Raw genomic sequence first — 13,773 nt, forward strand, 5'->3', positions numbered from 1 at the left:
AGAGCCATGGGAGGCCCTGGCTGGCCCCAAGGGGTGTGTGCGTGCCTTTCTGGACCCGGCTTATGAAGTGCTGTTTGGGAGGCTGCTAGGGCATCTGCTTCTTTCCAAAAGGAAGAACCAATAACTAAGAAAAGAACAAATGCTGGTCTGGAGCCACCAATCACCTCCTGTTTTTTCAGGCTGCCACCCCCTGGCCTGGGCCCCAGCTTCTCTTCTAGGGAGTCCTGGCCCAGAAAGGGGGAGATATTAAGGAGGCATACGGATTTGGGCCTGTCGAGGTTTGATCCTGGTTAAGTCCTCTAAAAGTTGTGCGATCTTAAGCGAGCAGCTTAACCACACCAGGTTCCTGGCAAAGGTTGTGAGGACTGGAGACAATGAGGTACAAGAGATAAGGCACACAAAAGTTTGCTCTGGTGTTTGGCATGTACTAACTGCTCACCAAATTTTGGCTCTTGATATTTATTAATCCCTTAACACAGCACCTGGCACTCCCCTTTCTTCTGCTTCAAGCTTGTTTCCAAGTGGTGTTCACATTCCAGCTCTCACTTTTTCCTCTTCATAAGCCTGCAAGATAGTCTGGCCATGACCTTCTTATTCCTAACGTGCAGAAGAGGGATCCTTTTTTGCAGCCCCTCCGCAGAAGGAGGAATGCAGTGTCTCCTCTGCCAGCTCCCTGCAGCCTCGAGTCAAGTTCACTCCCTGCAGCCCAGAATCTGAGGCTCATCCTCACACTCTAGCCATGGGAGGCTGCTTCACACGGCTCAGCCGGGACCGCCCTGTCCTGCTCCCCACCTGGCTCCATCATGGCTCTGCTCAGGCATCATAAATCCTAGAAGCTTCCAGACCTCATGAGACATAGCATAAAACAGCAACTACGCTGGCCAAGTGCCCAGACGCCTGGCTCTATGCCCCACAGTCAGATGCCCTGCCACGAGCTGCCTGGGCTGTCCAAGCTTCGTGGAAAAACAGCGTCTCCCTCAGAGTGTTGTGGCGAGAATGAGACGTGAAGCTCTCAGCACAGCGCCTCGCTCGCAGCAAGTGCTAATGTATGTGCCTGGACACCTGGCTTTCACATTCGTAACAAGTTAGATCTTGAGAGTATCGTGCTAAGCAAATTAACTGGGATGGAGAGGACAAAACCATGTGATTTCACTCAGGGAGGATATAAAACAAACAAACTCATACTCACAGACAACAGTATGGTGGCTACCAGAGGGGAAGAGGGATGGGGGAGGATTAAGAGGGTAAAGGGGGTCAAACATTTGGTGATGAACAAGGCTAGACTGTGGCACACAGGGCAATGTACAGATGCTGTATGACAGAACCGTGCACCTGAAACTTAGGCACCATTACTAACCCATGCCACCCCAACACATTTCATTATATGTTAAAAAGAAAAGAAACCTGGCTTGTAGCCCGTGTGCTGCTACTGACATGCTGAGTGGACCCGGATGAGTAGGTCTCAGCCTTGGCTTCTCCATCCTGTAAAATGACGCTCTGTACCCCAAGGGGCCCATGCATGGGCTTGGTTGGGAGGGAAGGCTAAAATGATGCGCAATGGTGATGCTGGTGCCTCTGGGAGTTTTTGGAGAAGAGCCACAGGCCACTGAAGGAGCCTGGGACTGGCTGACCACGAAGGCCCACTCACTTCTCTCCCTTGAGGCCCAACCACAGCACCGCCACTCCCTGCCGGGAAGTGGGTGCTCGCCCTGCTGCAGAGTACCCTAACCTAGCCCTAACACTAACCCTAAATTTTACCCTGACCTTAACCCTAGGCCTAACCCTAACCCTAACCCAGGGCAGAATCCCTGAGGTGACCCATTCTAGGAGCTGGTCCTCGGTTCATCAGGGTCAGGTCCGTGATCATGTCCTGGCTCCCAGAGGCCCCTCTTCAGTACCCTCAGCCTAGTGTTTCCTGCTGTCCCCCAATCCTTCTGTAGGAGGAGCTGCCTTCTCCATGATATCTCACCCTCCTGTCACGCTGGGACTCAGGTCTCTTCCTTCCCTGGTGGCTGGCACCCAGCTTGGCCCAGAGCAGGTGTGTAAAGACTCTTCATCAAGCGATGAGTGAACCAGAGCTCACCTGTCTCCCAGATGGCCATTTTCAGTCCATAACTCACACAAGGCTGGTACACAAAATGGATTTCATTAGTTTGCAGTGGGGATAGGTCTGTCCCCCTCAGTAGGAACCTTCTTGCTGGCCAGATTCCAAGTCTCACTTTGTGACCACAAAGCTAATTTTAAAAATACCCCACAGGGACTCTGTGTGCCTCGCTTCCCCCCGCAAGCCAAGACACAATCATATTGGTAGCGGGTAAGGTTTTAGGGTTGGGACCCCACAGAATATGTTTGATCCTAGTTTCAGCACTGACTTTGCTGTATGATCCTCAGCGAGTCATTTCTCCCTCCAGGCCTCAGCTCCCTCATCTCCTTACTGGGAGCAACGATCCTTGTGTGTCTAGGGGCTGGAAAGCTGGAAAGGTATGGAGAGAAATGACTCATTCACTCAGGCTCTGGGGTCAAAATACAACCCCTACTACAAGAAACCTGGGTGGATTGTTGGGCACTGGGCACAGGGTGGAGAGCGGGACGGACGGAAGAGCTGCTCTTTCTCCAGACCTTCTACTCTACAGCTCAGAGCCGCCTGGAGGGCTTCCCCCGGCAGGTGAGACGTCCCGTGGTCAGCCAACAGGACCTGATTACTGAGACGAGAAAGATGCTGAAGCTATAGGTAAACCCAGCAATATCCGCCTTAGGTACAAAGACGCAGGAAGCAGTATACGCGCCACACAAGGGCTAAATTCCTCGGCTGAATGTTTGAACTCCAGACTTGTCGTCTTTCCAAGGGGTAACGAGGTCAAAATCTGTGAGTCTGTCTTAGAGCAGAGGAGCAAATTTCCTCTGTGTGGCCCCTGAAGCAAGCCTAAAATCGTGGGAGCAGTTTCCCCTCATCTTTGGTAATGAGCTCCCTGTCACTGGAGGGATTCAAGGAGAGGCTGAACATTTTGAAAGCAGGAGGGGCAAGTCTTTTTCGGAGACCACAGTGTCTAGATTTCACTAGATGAACTTTAGGCTCCTTCCTGCCCTCGTGTTCTTCGATCGGATGCTCATTCGGAGGCTCATCGGTGTCACTCAGCCAGCCTCCTGCTCTGGCCTGGGCGCCCAGCTAGGGGCCCGGGCAGGAGTCCTCATCAGACCAGTCAAAGCAGTGCTGCACGCCGTCCCGGCAGAGGCTCCTTGGGACACAGCCGCAGTACTTGAAGAGGGTCGAGGGGCAGCGCCACCACCCGGGGCCGCAGGGTGGGCAGGCAGTCACTGGAGGAACAAGAGACGGCAGAAGAGCAGCTGTGGTGCCCTGGAATGTCCAGGGCACTCCCCAACTCTGACTCCTGCCATGGCTCCCCAGACCCCGTCCCATCTGGCATGGGTTGACTGTTGTCCTTGTTTCCCTGTGGGAGAGAGAGTCTAAATCCCGATTTACAGCTGTGTGACCTCGGGCAAGTCTCTTACCTTGTCTGAGCCTCAGTTTCTTCATCTGCTCAAGGTTGTTATTAAGGAATAGTGCCAGGCACATGGTCAGTGTTCAAATATTGATGGTCAGCGCACACTGTCTACCCCAGCCCATCCTCCCCGCTCACCCTGACTCAGCCACACCAGCCCACTTAAAACTCCCTCGGCGTGCCTCATAGACTTCCCCCCTTTGCCCTGAACCCTAGGCCTCCAGCACTCTTCCCTGCATGTCCAGCCTCTGCCTGTTAAAACCCTGTCCAGCCCTGGGTGGAATGGCTCAGTGGACCGGGTGCCAGTTGGAGAACCAAGGTGTCCCTGTGTTGATTCCCAGTCAGGGCACATGTCTGGGTTGTGGGCTGGGTCCCCAGTAGGGGGCGCATGAGAGGCAACCACACACTGATGTTTCACTATCTCTTTTTCTCCCTCCCTTCCTGTCTCTAAAAGTAAATATGTAAAATTTAAAAAGAAATAAATTTTAAAAAATCTTTAAAACAAAATAAAATGAAATCCTGTCCATTCTCTAAGGTCTGCTTGAACACTGCCTCCCTTGATGCTTACATGCTCCCTTCCCTTAAAAAGCCTCCCCAGGTCCTCGTCACTTCCTTTTGGCAGCAGCAGGATGGGAGTCCAGTGGGCAGGACTCACGTTTGACTCCTGACCATCCTCCCGCAGGGCCTGGCACAGGCCCAGCCCCAGGCAGCGCTCAGGCCATGTCTGCGGGTTGAACACCGGGACAGTGAAAAGAGGCCCGACTTGGAGTCGGGAGACCGGGAGTCAGGGAGGCCGTCCCAACTTCCCTTCCTGTCATTCGCTGTATTAAGTTCCTTCTCCTCTCTGGTCTGTTTGCTTACATACAAAGTAGGGTCAGTGGTTCCTGCCCTGTTTTACTCACAGGGTTGTTGGGAGGTGAAGAGGGGGTTAGGGAAGCCCGGATTCAAAGCCCAGTTGGGCCACATACATAGTTCTTGCCCAATTACCTTCTGAGCCCCAGTTTCCTTATCTGTTAAGTTCCCCACCACAGAAGAATAAAGCTCCAGTGGGAGTCATTTGGTATAGTAGTGAGCAACCTGACACTGGAGGCATCCAAGAAGGGGGTGGAAACTTCTTTCTAGGAGGCAAGCAGAGGATGCAAGGGGAACCTCGGAGATTCCCTGGTCAACCTCTGCTCTCTAGTCGCTACCCAGCCACCTGCTCAGCCCAGCCCAGCCCAGCCCATGCTCAGACCCGTACCTGGGATCAGTTCATCCGAGCAGTCCCCACAGTGGTTGGTTCCATCACACCTCTGGTCTGAGTAGATCCAGGAGGCTGGGTCTCCGCATCGGGCCACAAGGAACTGGGGAAGACTCTGGGGCACATCTCCTACAGAGGAAGATGGGGCAGGAGGAAACCCGCATCTGCCACAGCTGGCTCAGGGATATCTGGAGGCGGATGGTCCTGGTCACCTTGGCTGTTGCCGAACTCAGTGTCACTGCGCACCCACCCTAGGAAGGGCCCAAGGAGAAGGTTTCCCAGGGAGGAGGTCAAGTCAAAGGAGAAATGCATTCTTCCAGCAAGACGCCCAGAGCCCTGCCTCTCCCTTCCTCATTCCCTGCACAGCTCTCATGCATCCCCACCCCACACCACCGCCTGCACTGTCCTCCCTCCAGGAATGTGCTCCTTGACACCTATCCTAAACCATTCCAGTCAAGTCCAGGTTCAAGTTCCTTCATCTCCACGACGTCTTCTCCAACTGGAACATAACAAGAATAAATGTGAAGTCTTGCACTTGGGTCCCAGAACTCAGAGGGTGTGAGTTCACATACCGTGTGAGAGGGAGTTACAGCACTTTACCTGAAAGTGTGTTCTGTTTTAGGCAGCAGTGTGGCAAGGCTACCAAAAACTAACACAAACTCAGGCCACGTCACTAGAGGTATAACCCAGACGTGGGAGGGGGGAAAGCCTTTGTTCCTTGGACTAGCCAGAGCCGGTCAGAAGTGTCATGAATGTTCTGGAGCCTGTCCAGGAAGACGGACATGATGCGTGTTCTGTGGAATGCTGGTGGAATGGGGAAGATCCATCATAAGGGGAAGGACTGGGAGTTCAGAGTGTGGCCCAGGGAAGGGGACACCTACGTGGGGCAAAAGAGCAGTGGCTCCAAATTCATGCAGTGCCACCGTCATGGAGACAGATTAAGATCCAGTTTGTGGTGGGCAGGGGTTGATGAGAGGGCAGAGCTGGAAGCCGTCAAGGGTGCCAGTGGGAGACATTCCCATGGAAAAACCATGCAATGATGGGAGCAGCTGCCTCAAATGGTAGTGAGCTCCCCGTCCCAGGACTATGCAAGCTGAAGCTTGGGGGCCTCTGCTGGGTTTGTTGTCAGGGGAATTTGGGCATGAACTGGGACATAGCTAGATAACTTTTAAGTTCTCTTTTTTGTCTTGAGGATTTATGATGCAATGACTCTCCCCTCATTGGCTCCCCTTCTCCACCCACTCCAACTTACCAAGCTCTCTCCCTCCTCCAGGCAAAGGGCCTGGCTCCTTTCTCCTGAGAATCATCAGGTCTTTAAGGTCTGGGACAAGATCCTCCCATTCATTCATTCATTTACTCACTCATTCCATCATTCATTCAGCAAATCATTCCGAATACCCTGTGTGCCAGGCACGGGGACCCAAAGTCAAGCAGACCAGGCCTGACCTGAGGAGCTTACAGCCTGATGGTCATGTCAAATATGCCAGTTGAGGGTGACAAGGTGACTAGGGCTGGGACACTGGGAAGCACAGGGGATGTGGGAGCCCAGAGGAGGAAGTTTAACCTTGTTTGAGAGTCAGGGAAGGCTTCCTGGTGGAGGTAACCCTTGAACTCTGCCATGAAGTTTGAATACAGATTCTCTGGGATGAAGATGTACACAGTGAAGCCATTCCTTAACATGGGCATCCACATATGTGTGTTGGGGGAGAGGTGCTCCTGGCTGAGGGTACCATATAAGCAAAGGCCTGAGGACACAAAGGTACCTGGTAATTTCAGGGATGATTGAACTTCATTTTTGCTGCAGGGATAGTGAGAGTTGGAGGGGCAACCCCAGAGGGCCCTGGAAGGCCCATTCGGGTCAGGGGCAGGGGCCAGACTGGGCAGTACTCACGGCACAAGGTCTCGTCCTCGTCCTCGCCGTGGGGACAGGTGCGGACGCCATCACAGACACTGCTGGCCGAGATGCAGCTCCTCCGGTCATGGCACAGGAAGCCTGTCCTGTTTGTCAGTGTCACACAGGCCTGGGCCACTGAGTGGGTAGAGGTGGCCCCGGAAGGTCAAGGATGATGCTCACAAGGGCATCACAAAGTTCCCACACCTGAGACACCACCCTCACTGAGCTGGCCTGAAGGGCGGGGGCAGCGAGGAGGATACTGGGCTCGGCACCGGAGGCCTAAGTCCCAGCTCTACCATTTGCCGGCTGAGTGACCTTGGGCAAATGACTGGACCTCTCTGAGCGTCAGGTTTCTTGTCTGCAAAACAGGGACCATATCAGACACCCAGAAGACTGCTGGGAGACTTCCATAACCCCAGAACACGGAGTGCGCCGAGTAGGTCATGGTTCCCTCCTTCACTGAGAGCCGTGGACAGGCTCGCAGGTGGCTCTGAGGATGGGGCTCCAGCAGCAAAGCGACTTTCATGGCGGAGCCCCCGGCACCAGGCCAGCTAACCAGAGACAATCCGCTGGGCCTGGCCTGGGGCTGTCAGGTCATCGCTCCGTAGGAGTGCACCTGGCCACACCTTCACAGTCTACAAAGCAAAGCACTGGCACGGCTTTGCTCTACCGTTTTCCTACTCCCTCTGGAAGCACCACCATTAGCCCCATTTCACACATGAGAAAAGGAAGACTCAAGAAGTGTGATGGGCCCCGGCACAGCTCACAACCCAGGCCTGCTGACCCAGAGCTTTCCCGAGGCTGGGGCTGCCTCCCCAGTGTCCAGGAATACTGGGCGGCATCTGAACACCTCTGCCCTTCTGACAGTCCTCCCGCAGCCCCAGGAGCTGCTACAAAGAAGTGAAGGAGAGAAACTGTCAGATGAGCCGGGAGGTCACCCCAGCCCCACAGGCCACAAATGGAAGAGTGGTTTGTGCATGTGTGCCTGGGCACAGGGGACCCAGGTCCCCGCTCACATGAGGGGGACCTACTCTCAGAAACCCTCACATTGTCACACGCACACACCAATGCACATGCACACACAGACACACGCACACATAAGCACACAGACATGTACACGCACATGCAGACATGCACCACACAGATGGACACAGAGGCACATGTGTGCACACACAGGCACAGGAATCCAGCTCCTCAAGGATGCACGCCTGTCCCAGGCGCCCGTGCCTCTGCACAGGCATGCAGAGCTGCGGGTTTACCCCTCCCTCACCTTGTCCCTCACACACCCAGCCCGGCTACAGAGCCCTGCGTCAGAAAGGGAGATGTAGCGACACCTGCACCCAGCGAGCTCAGCCCCGCCCATCACACTCTAGACAGAGACTTCCCTCCCCAGTGCAGCCTTTGAGGCCCTAGGCCCCTGGCCCTGCCCACGGATCTAGCCCCGTGACCACTGGCCCTTGTGCAGTCTCCCTCCCTTTTCCTCATGTTTCCTCCCACCCTAGGGACGCCAGGCCTGAGTTCCCTGAGCCTGGGATGCTTTCCCTGCCACCCCTTCCTCTAACCAATTCCCACTTCCCCTTCTGGCCTCAGCTCCCTTTCACTTTCCAGGTGCCCCGTCTGACTCCTGGACTGGGTCAGAGGCCCTATTCCGGATTCTCAGCGTCCCATTAACCTTGCCTCAGTGTGATTATTTAGCTAACATTTATGTCACTCTCCAAACCATTAGCTCTGTGAGGGCAGGGGCCATGTTGGGACTGTAACTGGGCCCCCGGGAAAGGGTCAGACACACTCTTACCCTGTCTGATGGAGACAGACACACAAATGGATGGCGCCACCCAGGACACAGGCCAGGGGAAGAGGCAGGCTAACCCAGCCTGGAGGTCAGGGCAGGCTTCCTGGAGGAGGTGGGTCATCAGAGCTGGGACCTCTCAATAGTTCATATTACAGGTATGTAAATGGAGACTCCGAGACATGGAGACATGTTAATGTCAGTTTGTGTGCCTGAGTCTGTGCACACATGCTAAGAAGTTATCCAAAAGTCACTTCACGGAGAAACCAGGCAGGGCCAGGGTTCCCCCACGTCTCTGCACCCCATCCCCTCCCAGCAAGTCGGACCCGCCCTCTCTTGACCACCCTGACCTGGTGTACGTGGTGGGGATCCAAAGATGGTAACCAAGGCAATCAGGGCTGCAAGAGTTGCCAGCAGGAGCAGCAGGAAGGCCGAGAGGCAGGCGCCTGGGCGAGAGCAGCAGAGGGGCGTGGCGCCCGCTGTGGGGGCGGGAAACCAGTGGTGCAGCAGCCAGTGCCAGGGCTCAGGGATCCCCTCCTCTGACCCTTCCCGTAAGTGGCCTGTCCCCGCCTGGGTGTCCGGGGGCACAAAGAGGTTCCCTGGAGAAGGGGCCATGATGCTCTCAGTTCTGCCTGTGGGCCCAGCCCCACTGAGCGCCAGTCCCTGGCCCTGGTTCCATAGCTAGTGGGCGGCAGTTGGCATACAGAGGGTCCCAGGCCTCTGCTCCACCGGCCTTGTACTCCATCCTTCCGCAAACACTGCTGCCTCCTCAGGAGGCAGTCAGAAATGGACACCTGCTTTCTGGGCCCTGATCATGGGGCAGAAACGATAGCAGGCCCTTCTATATAGCCATTGTTCTCATTTTCCAAAGCAACATTTTATAGATGAGGACACCGAGGCTCAGAGAAGGCAAAGTTCAGGTCGCCTCGTGTGGAGCTGAGATGCGAGTTCACAGCTATTTGCTGCCAAGCCAGAGCCCTTTCCATGTGCCAAGTGATTGTTCACTCCGCAGCCTGCCAGGATGCTGGCTGGATGCCCAGCTGCCCTGCTCCCCAGCCCGGCCCCACTGAGACATCACTTCTCTGCTTGATTCCTTATGTGGAAAATGGAGGTCATCACACCTACCACAGGGCTGCCGAGAGGATTAAGCTAGTGAATATATTAAAACAGTGCTTGGTGTAGGAAGTGCTATAAAGGTTTTAGCTATTGTTAGTGTTTACTGAGCACCTACTACGTGCCAAAGCTGTACCCTAAGCAATTGTGGAAATTACTGTAATAGGAAACATCTTGCTCCTTTAACTTGCTTTGCTCCTTTCATTTTTGCTTGCTTGTGAAATAATGAAGGAAAGTGTATTGAGGACCTACTAGGTGTCCTGCTCTGTAGAGTACACAAAGGCAGTCATAGCTCAGGTCGTTGCCCTCTGAGAGTTTGCAGTGCATTTAGAAGGCAAAGCATGGGCAGGTCAGAAGGGGAGTGTGGGTACAACTGCTGTCCCCTGGACCCCAGTTATTCCAGAGAAAGAAGCAGGGTGGGTCGGGAGCATCTGTGTCCCCAGGATCCAGCCCAGGGGCAGGGGGACCGCAGTAGCTGCTGTGTGAATATTCTGATCCAGGGCTCCAGGAGACTAGGAAGGGCCCCAGTTCAGGGCAGGGCAGGCCATTTCCATCCATTCCACTCGTATTTGTGGAGCCGTCCATTTTGCTCGCCTGCTGGTAAGATCTGCCCCTGCGCAGCTCACAGAGCCAGGCAGTCAGTGTGGTTTAGGGCCTGTGAGCAAAGTGCCATGGAATTTCCACCAGCAGGGGAGGGGAGTGTGTAAGAAGAGAGCACTCCGGGTAGACAGAGTACCGGAGGAGAAAAGGCCTTGTGGGTGGTGTTGGGGGGCGGACAACGAGTGGCCTGGTGTGGCGGGAGCCTGGGGTGGGTGTGTGCTGGGAAGGAGATGATAGTAGGAGATACGGCATAAATCTAAAACCGACACCCCCTCAGGCCCTATCGGGTGGTTTCCTTGTTGTCAGCAAACACAGGGGAAGCTCCAGTATCCAGAGAGACAAGACCATGGGAATCTGGGCTAGAACGCCCGGATCGGCCACGCAGGCACTCCTCAAATATTTGCGCAGCGCAGGCCGTGGGCAAGATGGGCCACAGGAGAGACTCAGGCAGAACTGAGGCCCACGCCCAGGTGACGATCCTGCTCTCCAGAGCGGGAAGGTCCTGAGGCGCCAATCCCCACTGTGGACAGATGGGAAAAGAGGCCACTGTTCCACAACCACACCCACTAGGAGCCAGGACTCGGAAATCAACACCCCCACTGCGGGGCAACAAAGGCACCGGGGCTTTGCAACCAGATCAACTCCAGTATGAACTCAAACCCTGTCTCTCCCACCTCTCAGCTGTGAGGGATCCCAGCTTGGCCAAGCAACCCGACCCCTCTTAGCCTCAGCTGCCTCCTCTGTTACTGCCCCACAACCGGACCCCTCTCAGCGCTGGTCTACGGACTAAAAGGGGCCAGGCAGCAAGGCCCTTCACAGACACGTTGAGTGTCTGCCTTTCTGGATCTTCGGTCAGATGCAGTTGAGTCAACCAATGTGTGTTCCTTCCTTTGAACTGTTCTAGTCACACAAGTCACTGGCACACAGCAGGTGCTAAATAAGTGTGTGGTCCCACCTACTTTATCCCTCAGTAGTTAAGAGAATTGCCCAGGTCAATCACTGGGTCAAGTATTTGGCTCCAGAGATCTTTCCTTTATGGGTTTCAGGTGGACTCCGTATATGGCGCAGTACCTGTGAGGTAGGCAGTATACAACAGGTGCTCAATGAATGCTTGTGCATGAAGAGATGAGCAACCCCATCAAGCAGCTGGCTGTCAGCATGGCTGGCCAGGAAGATGAAGGTGAATGACATCAACACGGGGGTCTGAGGGACAGGGGGAACCTTAGGGTGCTCTCTTGTGCCTCTTGTGCACCGGCCCAACCTCGGGGAGCCCTACCTGGGGAGATCCTGCAGGGCACTGCCCCCTGCCCTTTGCCTTCGTCCCCAGGAAGGACGTCGGTTCCAGCAGCAGCTTTGCCATTGACCTCCGCCTGCCCGAGAGAACACAGTGAGGAGTGGGCTTAGGCGAGGTGAAGTCCGGCCTCAGGGAGCCACACCAAAGAGTTTTTCACAAAGTCACCGAGAGCCTTAGCTGGACCCACTGGCCCCGCACACAGAAAACTCGTCATGCTTCCTTCACACTCCCACACCTTTGCTTGTACTGTGCCTTCTGCCTGCAATGCCTTTGTCCCCATGGTCCCCTGTAAACATTCAGCCTTCAAACCAGCTGAGGTGGCTCCTCCTCAGAGAGGCTTTCCCTGATGCCCCTCCCATCATGTGGATGGATCCCCCCACTTGCTCTGGAGCAGTGGGGAGCTGAGCCATCTCAATATCCACCCCCTTTATTGCCCACCCCTATCCCAGGCTGGCTGCCCTGGGTCAGGAGCCGTCTCAGGCAGATCTTACCTGGGGGAAGATCTTGTTCATGTCTCCGGTCCCCAGCGCTCAGCTCTCAGCTCTGGGCACTGCGCTGGTGTGTAGAACACAGCTCGGTTCCCTGCCTGGTCACCAGGGCAGCCTGGAGGAGGGTGCCCGGGAGGCCCTGCCTGGCTGCACCCTTCCTGTGGGCAGTCCCTTCCCAGGCTGCCTGCCAGCTGCAGGAAGGGGCCGGAGGGCCGTGGTCCTGCTCAGCCTTTCCTCATTCTGTGGTCTGCTGGCAGTGCAGCCAAGGTTGTCAGACTCCTCCTCGTCCCCCCTTGACAGACAGAGGCCGACCTATGGAGAGAAACGGCCCTCACGTCACTCAGTCCGGGGGGCTTCTCAGGATGTGCGTTTTCCTCCACATCAGTGATGAGACTGGAGGACCTCAGGCCCCCAGCTGCATGAAATACTGGGCAGGTCCAGGCAGGAATGCTCGGAATTAACACTCCCATGGCTGAAAAGCGGGAGTCATTTCCCCATCGATGTTCTGTTCCATTAATTAAGTAACCTAGGTTGAAAGAATATGCAGTTTCCACTAAAATTATAAAGGAAATGTAATTTTAAATAGTTTTCTTTTAAAAAAGTGACCATGTGCATTTAAATTTTTCTGGAGATGGTAGCTATGATGAAGGAGGGCTGACTGAGGTAAGCCCACCCCATGAGGTATGGGTTCCCCCGCAGCCTGATTCTTCTGCTGAGGAGACCAAGGCCCTGGGAGATTAAGGGACTGGCCAGAGGCCCCAGACCACGAAAGGAGAGGCGTCCACGGGGGCTCCAGGGAGGGTCTGTCTGCACCCTGCTTCTTTTTTTTTTTAAGATTTTATTGACTTATTTTTAGAGAGAGGAGAAGGGAAAGAGAGAGGGAAACATCAATGTGTGGTTGCTGCTCATGTGCCCCCTACTGGGTACCTGGCCTGCAACCCAGGCATGTGCCCTGACTGGGAATTGAACCCGCCACCTTTTGGTTCTTAAGCCTGTGCTCAGAACACTGAGCCACAGCAGCCAGGGCTGCAGCCTGCTTCTGATGCCCATGGGTTATCTAGCCTGTGACAAGTCTTTTCTTTTTCACTGGGATATAGACTGCCCAGCCCCCCAGGGTGTAGTGGGATGGATAGACACAGGGGCCGCAGCACTGGGAAAGGGTAATGCCTAGGTCAGGGGAACAGGGTCCCCATGAGAGCCCCGCCACTGGTCCTGGCTGCTCTGAGCCGCAGTCCCCGAGTCCAGAAGATGTAACAATCAGATTAGACAAAGGGGGCATCTCCATTTGGAGATCCCCATAATCAGGTCCCAAGACTAAGGGAACCGGGGCTTTACTTGCCAGCTCTTGCAAGTCATTGGCTGAGAACTGCCAGGGGGTATTCATTCCTGGCACCACTGTCCTGCCTTAGGCAAGGAGATGCCAGTGTTGGCAGCTGGGAGCCAGGCTGATAAGCCCTGAAATAAAAAGGGCTGAGGGCATGGGCAGGGCACCCATAGCACCTGCTAAAGATGCCAACTAGACTTCATTTTGCATGCCCACTTCAACTGAGTATAGAGGGTGTCTGGAACAGGGGGTTCAGAAGGATTCTGAGGTGAGGACTCGGAGTTTAATGATTGATTAGAGATGTCTTGCCATGGGTGAAAGAGTGAACAGTGGTATCACACATAATGACCATTCACTGTTTCTGGACTGACGCATGCCTTTCAATCTCTGGATTTCCTGGCCTCTGATTCTTAAGTGTTTCTTTATTAAAAGACTCTGTAGGAATGTGGAAATGTCCCTTCCTCTGGAATCCTGGCCCAGTGCAGGTATGGCCACATCTGGCTACGCTGGAAGCATCGCATCTCTCCTCTG

General features: G+C 54.7%; 1 protein-coding gene across 4 annotated transcripts; it reads right to left on the bottom strand.

Moving 5' to 3' along the window:
- Positions 1-2,797: 2,797 nt before the first annotated feature.
- On the bottom strand, positions 2,798-12,307 carry LDLRAD1 (low density lipoprotein receptor class A domain containing 1). Of its 4 annotated transcripts, none has more exons than XM_037161688.2 (6): positions 11,922-12,307; positions 11,413-11,506; positions 8,774-8,869; positions 6,632-6,769; positions 4,741-4,869; positions 2,798-3,315 (listed from the first exon to the last, which is right to left on the bottom strand). In XM_037161688.2, exons 1-6 carry the CDS (start codon positions 11,940-11,942, stop codon positions 3,167-3,169), a joined length of 627 nt encoding a protein of 208 aa, XP_037017583.2. In that variant the 5' UTR covers positions 11,943-12,307; the 3' UTR covers positions 2,798-3,166. The 4 variants fall into 4 exon arrangements, with proteins under 4 accessions (XP_037017583.2, XP_037017577.2, XP_037017588.2 ...); XM_037161682.2 differs by having other exon boundaries at positions 8,774-8,902; XM_053655618.1 differs by having other exon boundaries at positions 3,223-3,449; positions 8,774-8,902.
- Between the last annotated feature and the right edge of the window lie 1,466 nt (positions 12,308-13,773).

Source organism: Artibeus jamaicensis, unplaced genomic scaffold (assembly GCF_021234435.1).
Source record: "Artibeus jamaicensis isolate MK-2021 breed Jamaican fruit bat unplaced genomic scaffold, CSHL_Jam_final scaffold_1019, whole genome shotgun sequence".
NCBI classification, from domain to species: Eukaryota; Metazoa; Chordata; class Mammalia; order Chiroptera; family Phyllostomidae; genus Artibeus; species Artibeus jamaicensis.